At 54.1% G+C, this 14,801-nt stretch overlaps 1 protein-coding gene across 1 annotated transcript; it reads right to left on the reverse strand.

Moving 5' to 3' along the window:
• Positions 1–1,178: 1,178 nt before the first annotated feature.
• LOC112115437 (zinc finger protein 420-like) lies at positions 1,179–14,544 on the reverse strand. Its single transcript, XM_029913860.1, has 4 exons — positions 13,395–14,544; positions 12,240–12,506; positions 4,137–4,155; positions 1,179–2,882 (listed from the first exon to the last, which is right to left on the reverse strand). The coding sequence occupies exons 1-4, from the start codon at positions 14,502–14,504 to the stop codon at positions 1,495–1,497; spliced, it is 2,784 nt and encodes a 927-aa protein (XP_029769720.1). The 5' UTR covers positions 14,505–14,544; the 3' UTR covers positions 1,179–1,494.
• Positions 14,545–14,801: the final 257 nt, after the last annotated feature.

Here is a 14,801-nt window from a genome sequence, read left to right on the forward strand (position 1 = left end):
TAATTCACGCAGTGGCTGTAAGTCGACCTAACGGAGGTCGACTTATCTTTGTAGCGTAGACACAGCCTTAAAGAGGAGGATAAACTCTCCAGGGTTTGGACCAGAGCCTTCTGTGGCGAGCGGAATCGTGATGCTGATGGGGGCAGGTTGAGTTCAATTAGGAGCCGTAACACCTTTGAGGAACGGGACAGGAATCCTTTCAGTTCATCTCCTCTCCCTCTCCTAACACAGAGGCTGAAACAACCTACCTTCCATCTCCGCTCCAACTCTTTTATAATCTGTGCCATTCGGTGTTATAAATATATTTACAAACAAAACCCACAAAGGAAAAAATACACCCCACTGCTCTTCAGGAGAAGTGGGAGACAGCTGAGACGGAGCCAATCTCTCCCTGGAGGGGAAACTTGGAAACTGAAACCAGGAACATGAGTGGCTCCGAATGAGTCAGGACTAGGCAAAGAAGCAGAGGCTTGGTCCAGGTCACCAGGAAAGAAGCTAGCTAACCCGGGCCGCTTTTCCTAGTCCAGACAGACCCTCAGAGCTCGATGCTTCTAGGACTGAGGTGGGATTCCTAGACTCTAGGCTTTTTAAAGTCCCCCACCAGAGGCCCAGTGAAAATCAGTCCCTCTGAATTTGTGAATGTGGGCAGGGAAAAGGGGAAGAGAAGTTCATGACTGGAGACAGGACCTTCCTAACCGCACCCCTCCCCTCTTATCCCATGATCCCCAAACGTTCAATAACCCCAGCACCCAGCCCCCTTTCACTCTCATCTCCCCCAGCCTCAACAGTTCAATTCCCCAGTTCCCTGCCCAACACCCGTCCCTCCCAGTCCCTTAACGGTTGATCCCCCAGAACCCTGGGGGATTTGGGAAGGGGAGGCATTACCAGCCCCCAGGGACACTTCCCCTGCAGGGAACAGCTCCAGGTAAGTGGGGGAGCCCAGCCAAGGGGCTGGTGGAAGATGGGGGGTGGGGACAGGTGTCTAGAGTGAAGGTGGGGCCTGGCCCAAGTGTCCTTCTCCTCATCTCCATGGCAGGGGGATCCCGGCTGGGAGGGGAAGGGAGAGGGGGGAACTTCAGCCAGGCAGAGGGAGCGGCTGGAGGAGTTTCTCTCTCTCTCTTCCCCCACCTGTGGCTCACCAGCCAGGGCTGCAGCAGGGGGGAGGGGCTGATCGGGGCTTCTCCTCCTCTGCCTGGGGTTTGCTTAGACCAGGCAGAGCCAGAGGGTCACAGATCAGCTGCTGCTGGATCCTCACCCCAGCGATGGGCAGCTGGACACTTGGGAGACAAATGCCCCTGATGTGTCTGGGAACGAGGAAATGTTGGGTTTTTTAAACGATAGCCAGCCCTAACCTGGGCACTGATACAATTTTCCCTCCGGTGTGGAGGAGTCTCTGATGTCCAATATGGCATTCGCGCCACCTGAAGGATTTTCCTTGCTAAGGGTGTGTAAGAGGTCTCCTTCCCTATGTCGAGCTGCTGATGCACGAGACAATCAGAGCCCAGCTGATGCTTCTTCCACATTCGAGGGATTCTCTCCAGTGTGCAGCCTCTGGTGTCTAGCAAGGGTGGAGATCCGGCTGAAACTTTTCCCACAGCCGGTGCATTCATAAGGTTTTTCTCCGGTGTGAATCCTCTGATGCGCAGTAAGCGCTGAGCTCCAGTTGAAGTTTTTCCCACAGACAAGGCAGCTATACGGCCTCTCCCCCGTGTGGATTCGCCGGTGCGTAATAAGAACGGAGCTCTGAATGAAACTTTTCCCACAGTCGGAGCATTTATAGGGTTTGTCTCCCCTGTGGATCCTCTGATGTTGAAAGAGGTTTGAGTTCTGATTGAAGCTTTTCCCGCAGTCCAAGCATTCATACGGTCTCTCGCCGGTGTGCGTTCTCTGATGTGCAACCAGGTTTGAGCTCCAGTTGAAACTTTTCCCACATTCAAAGCATTTATAGGGTTTTTCCCCCGTGTGGGTTCTCTGATGTTTAATAAGGCCGTAGTTCTCAACAAACCGCTCCCCACACTCAGTGCACGTATAGGATTTCTCTCCTGTGTGTTGTTTCTGATGCCTGGTAAGGTTTGATCTGGATTTGAACGTTCTCCCACAGTTGAGGCATTCGTAAGGTCTCTCTCCCTTGTGGATTCTCTGGTGCGCGTTCAGGTTTGATTTGTGAACGAAGCTTGTGCCACAGATGAAGCATTTATGGGGTTTCTCCCCCGTGTGGATCCTCTGATGCACTATAAGGTGCGATCGGTAATCGAAGCTTTTCCCACAGTCGAGGCATTTATGGGGTTCGTCTCCCGTGTGGGTTCTCTGATGCACATTCAGGCTCGAGCTCTGAGTGAAGCTTTTCCCGCACTCGAGGCATTTATAGGGTCTCTCTTCCTTGTGGTTCCTCTGATGCACGATAAGGTGGGAGCTGTGAACAAAGCTTGTCCCACACTCGCCGCATTTATAGGGTCTCTCTTTGGTATGGATTCGCTGATGCGCCACAAGGTGGGAGCGCTGATTGAAGCTTTTCCCACATTCAAGGCACTGATAGGGTTTTTCTCCTGTGTGGATCCTCCGGTGCGCAACAAGGTGTGCGTTCTTAAGGAAACTTTTCCCACATTCGGCGCATGTGTTTTTTCTCTCTCTCATGGGGACCCTCTGCTGGGCAGGGGATTCCTTGAGCTCCTGGCCTCCTCCCACACCATGAATTGGTTCACCCACTTTTTTCCCAGGCTCATTTCCCTGCCGCCTCTTTGACCCGCACTGACTCTCCCAAGTTTCCCCCTGCACAGAGCTCCAGCAAACATTCCCTTCAGATCTTTCCGATAACGCCCCCTGTCGTTCCACTTGCTCAAGACCTTCCTGCTGAGGTTTGGTCTCACCCGCCACCCCATCACCTGCAAGGACGGAGAGACAGAGAGAAGCCGGAGGTGTGTTATTCCCTGTGCTGGGGAAAAGGGGGAACAGCAAAGAGAGCAAACCCAACACAATAACTTTTGGGGAGATTGAGAAACCTGGGAGAGACATTTCCCCCGGCCCAGGAGGATCAAGGATGCTGAACTGACACAGGCCGGGATTTGAAAGATTCTGGACCATTAATGTCTGTAAACTCCCTGAGCACTCAGTGTTCTCGTGGGTCCAACTGGCACCTGGGTAGCCAGTTGACTCATAGGCGTCTCTTCTCAAATGCAGGTTGTTTTAATTATTAGATGCCTTAGGTCAGGGGTCGGCAAACTACAGCCCAGGGGCTGCATCTGGCCCTTCATATGTTTTAATCTGGCCCTTGAGCTCCTGCTGGGGAGTGGGGTCCGGGTCCTGCACTGCTTCAGCGCTCCAGCTAGGGAGCAGCGTGGCTCCCAGAAGCAGCGGCATGTCCCCCTTCCGGCTTCTATGAGCAGGGGCAGCCCAGGGGCTCTGCACGCTGCCCCGCCCCAAGCGCCACCCTTGCAGCTCGTATTGGCTGGGAACCACGGCCAATGGGAGCTGCGGGGGCGGCGCCTGTGGACGGGGCAGCGTGCAGAGCCGCCTGGCCGCGCCTCTGCGTAGGAGCCGGAGAGGGGACATGCCGCTGCTTCCGGGAGCTCCTTGAGGTAAGTGCCGCCCAGGGCCTGCACCCCTGACCCCCTTCCGCACCCCAACCCCCTCCCCCAGCCCTGATCCCCCTCCCACCCTCCGAACCCCTTGGTTCCAGCCTGGAACATCCTCCTGCACTTCCAACCCCTCATCCCAAGCCCCACCCCAGAGCCCACACCCCCAGCCAGAGCCCTCACCCCCCCTGCACCCCAACCCCCAATTTCCTCAGCATTCCAGCCCGCCATACAATTTCCATACCCAGCTGTGGCCCTTGGGCCAAAAAGTTTGCCCACCCCTGCCTTAGGTTGTGAGCGGCTCGGAGCAGAGACTGTCCTTCATGAGGGCTTGGTAAGCACCCAGCACCCAGAAGCCTCGAGTGTAAACACACAGTATAAGTAATCAACACATCTTCCAGCTTACGCAGGGGGGGCGGGGGCGGGGAGGGAGACACGGACGTGTGGAAATGAAAGTCTCTCTCACCTTGGATCTGGGGATCTTGGGACCCAGTCCCCTGAAATCTAACAGACTAGGGAAGAACTTGAGCAGAAATAATAACCAAGGGGACGGGAATCTCTTACCCAGCGAGGTCACCGTCTCGTAATTCTCCTGCATGACGTCCCTGTAGAGGGCTCTCTGAGCGGGGTCCAGCAGAGCCCCCTGCCCCTGGGTGAAAGACACAGCCACCTCCTCGAAGGCCACCAAACCCTGAAACAACAAAAATCCCCAGCTTTGCCACCTGCTGCCTCAGCCACAATCCCACTAGTCACAGGGAGAGAGGGCAAAAAACTAAAACTCGGAGCTCTGGGAAGACAGACTAGCAGGCTCCCACCCTCACCCTGCTCAGAGCAGCCAGGAGGCTGCTGTGAGTGGGGAGAAAGAGAGAGCTCCTTGTCCCACTCAGCACATGGAGGATGGCAGGGGCCTTCCCGTTTATCACACAGCTACTAACCAGGGGCTAATATGGGAGATAGAGCCCCAGAGCAGGGTCCTGGGACAGGAATCCCAACACCCTCCCCATTCCCAGCAGCTGGTTGGAAGGAACGGGGCCTGTCCCCCGGGCCTCACCGCTGGGTGTCTCCTTCATATTCCAGAGCAGCCTCTGGCTAGCTCGCTCAGGCTGGGTATCTGGTCAATTTTCCCAGCCTGTCCATGGGGGCTGTTTTTCCAGAAATGGGGGAGTTTCCACCCCCCCATCCCAGTGGGCCTGTTTTGAAAATCAGGTCCCCAGAAGTGAACAACAGGGTCCCAGCAGGTTTATCACACCCTGTCCTCCCCCCCCACTGCATTTCCTGCTCTTCCCCTTCTAGTACAAACCCAGCAGCAGCTCCCTGGAAATCCCCAACCTGAGCAGGCTGCACCATCACAGCCCATCTCCCAGGAGGGCTAGTGGGTACAATCCGGAGCGAACCCTGGGTGTCCCTAGCTAGCCTCTGATCGCCAGAAGCTGGGAATGGGCGACAGGGGATGGATCACTTGATGATCACCTGTTCTGTTCATTCCCTCTGGGGCACCTGGCCTTGGCCACTGTCGGAAGACAGGACACTGGGCTAGATGGACCTTCGGTCTGACCCAGTGTGCCCGTTCTCATGTTATTCTGCAGCCTGCCAGGGGGACTGGGGAGGTGCAAAAGGGGCCTGAGTCCATGTCACACCCCGACCCCTGGGTCGCTTTATCCCGCAAAGAGCAGAATCAAAGGGGCCGCTTTGGGGGGATCCCACCCTGGCAGTCCCCGGGGACTCAGGTGGGACAGGACCTGGCTTTTCCTCTCCCGGCTCCTCACTTTGCTCCCAGGAAAGTCGGCTCTGCCTGGGGTGCTGCAGTGAATGGATCTGGGCAGGGCTGGGAACTTTGAACCGGTTCCAATTTGCCCCCACCCCTCCTTGCTTCTTTTCTGCCTCCTTCCCTCTCTTCCTCCGCCCGGATCGGATCCGGATCGACTCCGGTGAGCGCTAACCGGAGTCAGGGCCTGCGCCTCTCCCTGGGGGTGGGGGAGCTCCGGGACTCGCAGGGAGCACAGGTGGGGCCGCTTGTTGCTATACGTGGCGTCACACCGGCTCACAGTGGAAGCAGCACCTGACCCAGGAAATTCAATCCTAGGGGCTGATCTCCTGAGCAGAGAGAGACAGACACCGGCCTCCTCTCCCGGAGCCAGACCCAGAGCCCTCTGGTGGCAACGCGAAAGAACCAGCTTTCCTGGGCTCCCTCAGGCCCTGTGGAGGGTTGCAACACACACACATTTTGCACAGCTTAAGGGTGTGGCTAGATTCTGCAGCACCTTCAGCCAGCAGGGTCGGGGTAACCCAGCAGACAGGGTGTAAGCCAGAAACATGGTTCCCTGTTGCAGGGCAGGGGTGTTGTTTCTTACCTTCACTCCAACCAGTGCCCTCTCTGGCCTGGGGTCCTCGGCTCTTGTGGAAGGGAACCTCTGTCTTCCCAGTGTGGGATGTCCTGGGGCACTGGGAGAGGCTCTGGTGGGAGTAGCAGGATAATGTTACTCCTCCATATTCACCTCTCACAGCTGCAGCAGCCAGGGAGGCTCTGGGCTCTTGCAAACGGCCAGTGCAGGGGATCAGGAATTCACCCAGCAACCAAGCGTTACTGTAGCCAGGGCAGGGGACCTGGTTCTTGACATGGGCTGTGGGGTGGGATTCCCTGGGCAGGTCCTTGTACTTAAAGGGCAGAGAGAAGGAATCTGGCTGGGTCCCTCCTGGGTCTGGGATGGGGGGGGGGGGGTGCTCATCAGCTGTTGCCCTTTTTTGGGGGAGAGGGTATAGTTGCCTATATAAGACAAAGCCCCTTAAGGTGACCAGATGTCCCGATTTTATAGGGACAGTCCTGATTTTTGGGTCTTTTTCTTATATAGGCTCCTATCACCCCGCACCCCCGTCCCGATTTTTCACACTTGCTGCTAGTCGCCCTAAAGCCCCTAAGATTGGGATGGCTGGTCCCCTTGGCTGAGGATTCCCAGAAAATCCTGCTGAAGCTGGGGAAGCCGCTGCCCTGCTGATGGCCATGAGCTTCCCGCTGGTCTCAGGGGCTAAAAGGGGGCAGATCGGAGGGGGAGGGATGGGCAGAGTCTGTGTCAGGCCCAAACTGACTGCACAGGTGGGGCGAACAGCTGGAGGCCGGGGAAGGAGAGGGGGCAAAATCAGGGGCATGGGATAGGAGTCAGGGTAGAGGCACTGCCAGGCAGTGGCAGAGGGGGGAAAACCCAGGCGAGGAGGGTCTTCAGTGCCCGCCCCCACCACTGGTTAAACTTTTGAATACCTTATTTTTATGGCCTTTGTAGCCCATTTCACGACTTCGATGCACAATTTGCACGCGTGACTCCTCCCTGTCATATAAGACGATACATTTGCACGCTAGGATCTGTAAATCTGCATGCCCGGCCCCCCGCAAGCCCGGGACCCTAGCTGGTCGCCTGCCCCTAAATCCAACCCTGTATGGAAGAGGAGCCAGCGGCAGTGGTTTCAAAAATAGGGGGCAGAGGGGCTTTTTCTTCCCCTCCCCCAGACTGGGACAGCTCAGCGCCCGCTTCCCAGGGATGTTTTCAAAACAGCACCAGTGCAGCCCATTGCCAGCTCTTATCTATCAGATATGATGAACGAAGCTGCTAAAAGAGACTTGATTCAATGAACTATCTCTCATCAACCTCCTCAAAAAAAAAGTATAATTGTCGTACGTATTTTTGGTGTTTGAAAGACTCATCAGCTGTGTCTGCATAAAACCTCAAACCAGGTCACACATTTGTCTTATTTAGCATTCTCTGATGGCTTGAATTGCACTGTAGGGTTGCCAAGTTTGGGTGAACGGATTCCTGGAGGTGTCATCACATGACGTAATCTTTAACTGAAGATTTCTCTTTAATTCCTGGCGACTCCAGGACAATCCTGGAGGGTTGGCCACCCTATTGGACTCCCTTTCGTGTAAGCCACCGCAAATGGAGTTTCATTATTTATTTTAAAATATTATTTGTGTTACTCTCAGCACTTCATCATTCACCTTCGTTAACACGGTGCAGACAGATGTCGCCGTGCTATTTAATATGTATATTTTTAATAGCAACTAAGCAATGAAACTCTGAATAGTTGCTCGCAACTTCAGCCATCACAAATCACAGTGTTTCTAGTGTAATGTTGTATTGCAATAGTGTAATTTAGTTTGCCATGTTTAGTTTAGTTTCATGGAGGGTAGGTCCATCGATGGCCAAGACTATAACAGGGTTCAAGAAAGAACTAGACAAGTTCATGGAGGATAGGTCCATCAATGGCTATTAGCCAGGATGGGCAGGGAGGGTGTCCCTAGCCTCTGTTTGCCAGAAGCTGGGAATGGGCGACAAGGGGTGGATCACTTGATGATCACCTCTTCTGTTCATTCCCTCTGGGGCACCTGGCATTGGCCACTGTCAGAAGACAGGACACAGGGCTAGATGGACCTTTGGTCTGAGCCAGTGTGGCTGTTCTTATGTTGTTCAATTTTTGTATAACATGAGTTTATTCCCTGGGCTAAAAGTTACAAGGTGGGCACCATCACTTCCTCCTGTTCCACTTGTGCGTAGTTAGGTGCCTGCCTAGCTCGTTCTCACAAGAAGCAGTTACCTTGCCTGGTTCCAGAAGAAGATTCCCATTTGTAGCTCGCCAGGTAGAGCTAGGTGCCTACCTGCTGTGGGGACTTAGGCACTGAGCTCTGTGCTGGGTGGATCTTAGCACACACCCCTCTGGTTGGCATCTTCCATGGGCTGGCTGAGGCAGGTCCCCGTCAGGCGTGCTGGCTTCTGTGGATCGCATTCTGCAGTGCCTCTCTCTCCCCTGTGCACCTAACTCCGGCGCAGTGGTGTTCCCGAGACTTTCTACGTGCCTAAAAGCTAGGCGTCGTGATCCTAGGCATCATGACGCTCCAGTCCCCTTGTGAATCCAGCTCCGGGTCTTTCCCTCCCTGCTAAGAACGGTGATTTTTGTTTGTTTGTTTGTTTGTTAACCGCAGGGTAACTAAGGTGTAGGCGCTATTCTAAAGTAAAAACACAGCGGAGGACAAGGCACTTTGGTTTCAGCAGGGAGGAAAAGGCCTGAGAAAACGTGTCTGAAATAAGATCAGAGGGCAACGCGCTGACATGTTTGTGCCAAAGTAGAGACTTGCAAATGTTGTGTTGAAAACCTGTGCAATATGTGCAACGGGGTGGGGGGTGGGGGGAAGTCTGTATAAGGAACAATGGTAGATTTTCTTTAAAATGTATTCATGAGTAAGGCCAAGATTTTGTCACGGGCACTTTTAGTAAAAATCACGGGAAGGTCACGGGCAATAAATAAATCACAGAAGGCCGCTCCCCCCAGCGCGGGGCTGACAGATGGAGGCCAAGTCCTGCCGCCCGGGGCTGAAGTCACGGTCACCTAAAATCGCAGAATCTGTGACCTTATTTGTGAATATTTCAAATACGGTTTGCTCCGCTTTACACTTACAGTCGGTGCTGTGTGTGCATTCCATGTTTGTGTTGCACGGAAACTCTACGGCCAAAGCTACATTGGAACGAGATTAAAAAAGAAAAAATACCTTCATGCCGGGTTTTCCATACAATAGCCCTGAGGGTTAACTCCGTAGAACACTTTTTCCAGTTTACAAAAATATAGTAAAAGCGGCGTTATCCGGCACTTTACCAACTGGAAACTGGCATTTCTGATCTTCATTGAAAGTCCAGTTTATAGTCCAGTTGGTGCGGGGCCAGCAGGCTCCCTACCTGCCTCCATGTGGCTCCCTGGAAGCGGCGACATTTCCCTGCTGCTGCTAGGCGGAGGAACGGCCATGGGGGCTCCGTGCGCTGCCCCCGCCCCACCCGCTGGCTCCGCAACTCCCATTGGCCAGGAACCATGGCCAATGGGAACAGCGGGGGTGGCGCCTGTGGGTGGAGGCTGTGCGCAGAGTCACGTAGCCGCGCCTCTGCCTAGGAGCAGCAGGGACATGTTGCCGCGTGTGGGGAGCTGCTCGAGGTGAGCGCCGCCCGGATCTGGCACCCTAACCCCCTGCCCCTCCCGTACCCAAACTCCCTTCCACAGCCCCACCCCCATCCTCTCCCATGCCCCAATTTCCAGCCGAGCCCCCTCCCACACCCAAACTCCCTCCCAGAGCCCCACCCACCATCCTCTCCCGCGCCCCAACCCCCAGCCTCCTCCCGCACCCAAACTCCCTCCCAGAGCCCCACCCACCATCCTCTCCCGCGCCCCAACCCCCAGCCCTGAGCCCCCTCCTGCACCCAAACTCCCTTCCTTTTAGTTAACCAGAATTTTTGACTTACCAGCACCCCCCATTCCTGCAACATGCTGGATAACAAAGCTTTTATTGTACCTTTCTTTGTATCCCAATTTCTATTTGGGGAAACAACAGCTCCGAAAGCCCCCCCCGCCAGCCTCCACCTCCATTCTGGGCCATTTTTTCACTCATTGTTCAACCAAAGGACTCTAGGAGTCTGAGAAACTGAATTCTACTTTATTGTTCCAAAGCAAGAAATAAAAGACATCCCGCCCAACGCCCAGCTTGGCACGGTGCGTTTCAGCCCCAGCCCGGCAAATTGCTGCCCCTGGCTCCCGCACACACCAAAACAGAGCAATATTTTGCAGCTGGTAGAAAACGGGAGAGAATGCGTGAGAGACGCCGGGATCCCGTCACAGCCACAAATGCTTCAAGAGACCCAGCGAGCACAGCTCAATCCGAGCTAGAGAACAAGGCGAATGTCCAGAAGTAGCAGCATCTCCAATCCCAGCTGAGGCTTTTATTTACCCCAGGACATGCCTGGTGTGTGTGGGGCCAGCGTGGACGAGAGTCTCCGTTGCCCCCACGCAGGTGCTGCGGCAGATGGGGAGAGGGTGACCTGTGACCAGCTCCGTTGCCCTCTGCTTCGGTAATAGGGGTCAGCCTGGCTTCAGGCCTGTTGGCTTCTCAGCCTGTTCCTCTCAGGAATCTGGGGATACCCCTCGCCCCCGCATCCCTGCATAACTTCCCTTGGGGCATCATACATAGAAATCAGAGATGTCCTCATCCGACACTCATAGGACATTGCTTGTAAAACAGCCTTGGTTCTCGGGCTCCCCAGCTCTGTATATTCCAGCTCCCACGCTCTCCCCATCCTGACGGTATTTCTCAGCAGTGCCGGGGTCAGGCAGTAACATCCTTCCCCGGTTCAGTCTCTGCCTCTTGGGCTACGACTCTCACTCCGCCTCCGTCCCCCCTCCCCAGCGTTTGTGCCCATGGTTACTTATGACGACCATTGCTCGAACCACACTAAAAACTCACGACAAAAGGGCGTGGAAACAGAATAAAAGAAAGGGTATTCGGGAAATTGATTGCGTCTCGTGCAGTCCCCAGTGCGTTGACATTACGTCCCGTCAGGCTAAACAAAGTGCGACGCATGTGACCAAACGGCCTTCAAGTACCTAAACAAAACCTGACACTTTGAGGGTGGGCTGTAAAACTATTTCAGGTTCACACACATTGACATCGCAGAGCATGTTCCATCTGACATAGAGGAAAACGGATGTGCCTGTGTTCTCCGCTGAACTGCCTAAACCCGCTTCCCCCAGAGTCCCCTTCTCATTTAGCCCTATTATTTACAAAAGGTTTGCAGCCTCATAATGAAAAACAAAATAAGAACATAAGAGCGGCCACACTGGATCAGACCAAAGGTCCATCTAGCCCAGTGTCCTGTCTTCTGACAGTGGCCAATGCCAGGTGCCCCAGAGGGAATGAACAGAACAGGGAATCATCAAGTGATCCACCCCCTGTTGTCCATTCCCAGCTTCTGGCAAACAGAGGCTAGGGACACCATCCTGGCTAATAGCCATTGATGGACCTATTCTCCATGAACTTATCTAGTTCTTTCTTGAACCTTGTTATAGTCTTGGCCTTCACAACATCCTCTGGCAAGGGGTTCCACAGGATGACTATGCATTGTGTGAAGAAATACTTCCTTTTGTTTGTTTTAAACCTGCTGCCAATTAATTTCATTTGGTGACCTCTAGTTCTTGTGTTATGCCAAGGAGTAAACAGCACTTCCTTATTTACTTTCCCCACCCCAGTCATGATTTCATAGACCTCAATCGTATCCCCCCTTAGTTGTCTTTTTTCGAAGCTGAAAAGTCCCAGTCTTACTAATCTCTCCTCATATGGAAGCCGTTCAATACCCCTACTCATTTTTGTTGCCCTTTTCTGAACCTTTTCCAATTCCAATATATCTTTTCAGAGATGGGGCGACCACATCTGCACACAGAATTCAAGATATGGGCATACCATGGATTTATATAGAGGCAGTATGATATTTTCTGTTTTATTATCTAACCCTTTCTTAATGATTCCCAACATTCTGTTTGCTTTTTTGACTGCCGCTGCACCAAAAACTATCCACAATGACTCCAAGATCTCTTTCTTGAGTGGGAACAGCAAATTTAGACCCCATCGTTTTATACATATCGTTGGGATTATGTTTTCCAATGTGCATTAATTTGCATTATTCAAAACCTTATAAAAACCCAAGCTTCCCACCTGCCAACAAGCTGAGCTTGGCAGGAAAACGCCTGGAAGCTGCTCTATCAATGAAGTGGGGTTTAAGCTCAGAAGGATTTGGGATACACTAGTATCGTGACAATTTCAGCTCCAATGACATAGGATCACAGCGTCTCAAAGAGCAATTCTCAAGCCCGGGGAGCTGAGATCACTGAGTCATGTGACAGGCGTAAGGGTAGAACGGGGGAGATAAACTCTCCATGGCTTGGACAGATGCTGCTGTCATGAGGGGAGACCACCAGGGTGACGGGCGAAGGAGGGGAATCGCTGTAACTCACCCCCTTGCCCCCAAGTAACATGGAGGCTTCACCGCCATGTTTTTCTCTCCCCTGTTCCAGCTCTTTGAGAATCGCCTCTTTCATTCTATAAGCAAACAGAGCCGGCAGCTTCTTCGGCACAACCTACAGCACAGTGAGAAGAACCAGGAATGAGACAATCTGTTGCCAACAGGGTCGGATTCATCTTTTTGGGGCCTCGGCACCCAGACTGTGGCCCTGTCTCCCGCTCCACCCGAGGCCCCGCCCCCACCTGGCCTCTTCCCTCCCCAAAGCCCTGCCCCATCTGGCCTCTTCCCCTAAGGCCCCACCCCCACCTGGCCTTTTCCCCCCCGAGCCCTGCCGGCGCTCTGCCCCAAGGCCCTGCCCCCACTTGGTCTCTCTGCCTTGAGGCCCTGCCCCTGCTTGGCCTCTTCTTCCCCCCCACCCCCCCGAGGCCCACCTGCTCTCCACCCCAAGGCCCCGCCCCCACTTGGCCTCTCTGCCCTGGGGCCCCGCCCACCACTCACACGGAGGGAAGGGGTGGAGAAGAGCAAGCAGGTTGGTGCCATTGTAAACCCAGCACTGGTCCCCAAAAGGAAGAACTCAGCGACTCTGACAATCACTCTGCTCACGGTGGGGACTATTGCGAATGAGACGCTCACAGTCGGTCTAGACGAGTAAATGCATTGAAGGTTCGGTCCGGGACAGGAGAAATGTGCTACCTATGCCTAATTCCTAGTCGAGCGGAACTGTCACAGGCCAATGGGGCTGGCTTTGAGGGGAGATTCCTAGGGCTTTAGGCTTTTTTAGGTGTCCTACAGTGAGATGTTACGGAAATCAGTGCCTCTCAGAGGGGTAATGATATGGAGCAGCACCTCTCTAACCCTTCTCCCATGATCCCCAAATTTCAGTCCTGGGTGGAGCGTCTGATGTCCAACATGGCGTTCGCTCTGCTCGGAGCTTTTCCCACGGTAACGACCTTTAAGAGGTCTCTTCCCTGGGTGCATTTGCTGATGCCTGGTGCAAACTGACCCAGGCTGATGCGTCTGCCGTGTGGATTCTCTGGTGCACGATCAGCTGGGAGCTCTGGCTGAAGCTTTTCCCGCAGCGAAGGCAGTAATAGGGTTTCTCTCCCGTGTGGATTCCCTGATGTCGAATGAGGCTGGAGCTCAGGTTGAAACCTTTCCCACAGTCCGAGCATTTGTAGGGTTTCTCCCCCCTGTGCAGTCTCTGATGGGTAATGAGCTGTGAGCTCTGAATGAAGCTTTTCCCACATTCTAGGCAGTTGTAGGGCTTCTCTCCCGTGTGGATTCTCTGATGCGCAATCAGGTTGGAGCTCTGCCTGAAGCTTTTCCCACAGTGCTGGCATTGACAGGGCCTCTCCCCCGTGTGCAGTCTCTGATGTACCACGAAGTTGGAGTTCCGATTGAAAGTCTTCCCGCACTCCAGGCACTTGTAGGGTTCCTCGCCCGTGTGGATTCGGTGATGCACAATGAGCTCTGAGGTCCGACTGAAGCGTTCCCCACAGTCGGGGCATTGATAGGGTCTTTCCCCCGTGTGGATTCTCTGATGGGCAACAAGAACGGAGCTCTGGATGAAACTTTTCCCGCACTCAAGGCATTTGTAGGGCCTTTCGCCCGTGTGGATTCTGTGATGGGCGATGAGGTGCGAGTTGTCACTAAAACTTTTCCCACATTCGAGGCACTTATAGGGTCTTTCTCCCGTGTGGGTTCGCTGATGTCTAATGAGAAGCGAGCTCTGACTGAAGCTTTTCCCGCAGTCGAGGCATTTATAGGATTTCTCCCCCGTGTGGGTTCTCTGATGTCTAATAAGGTACGAGCGCCAATGAAAGCTTTTCCCGCACTCCACGCACGTGTTGTCTCTCTCTCCGGCGTGGATTCTCGGTCGGGATGCGGTTTCCTTGAGATCGCTGCATCCTCCCGCACGGTGAATGGATTGAACAACATTCTCCCTTGGCTGGTTTCCCAGCTGCCTCTCTGACCCGCATTGACTTCCAGAGTCCTTTCCCCACCCATGACGCTGGGGAAAGTTCCTTTCTGATGTCGCCGATAACACTCCGCACGGTTCCACTTGCCCAAGGCCTTCCTGCTGTGGATTCTCCTCCCCGTTCTCACTCACCATCTTGCCAGCTGCTGGGACAGAGAGAGAATCCGGACGCGAGTCGTTCCCTGTGCCAGGCGAAAGGGGAACTGCAAAGAGAGGGAACACAGCAGGATAACTGCTGGGGACATTGAGACAGGTAAAATTTCTAACCCATCTGTCGTTTTAACTTCTCTGAAGTGGGTCCCCGGTGCTCCGTGAGCCATTACAACTGGGTTATTCTGCCTCACCTGTCACCTGTCAGCTCTGTGTTCTTGGGGAACCAGGGCGCAGTATCCAGCCTGTCTGACTCACGAAGGACACCCACCCTCCCCAGCC

Source organism: Terrapene carolina, unplaced genomic scaffold (assembly GCF_002925995.2).
Source record: "Terrapene carolina triunguis isolate 2854851 unplaced genomic scaffold, T_m_triunguis-2.0 Scaffold990, whole genome shotgun sequence".
Lineage (NCBI taxonomy): Eukaryota > Metazoa > Chordata > Testudines > Emydidae > Terrapene > Terrapene triunguis.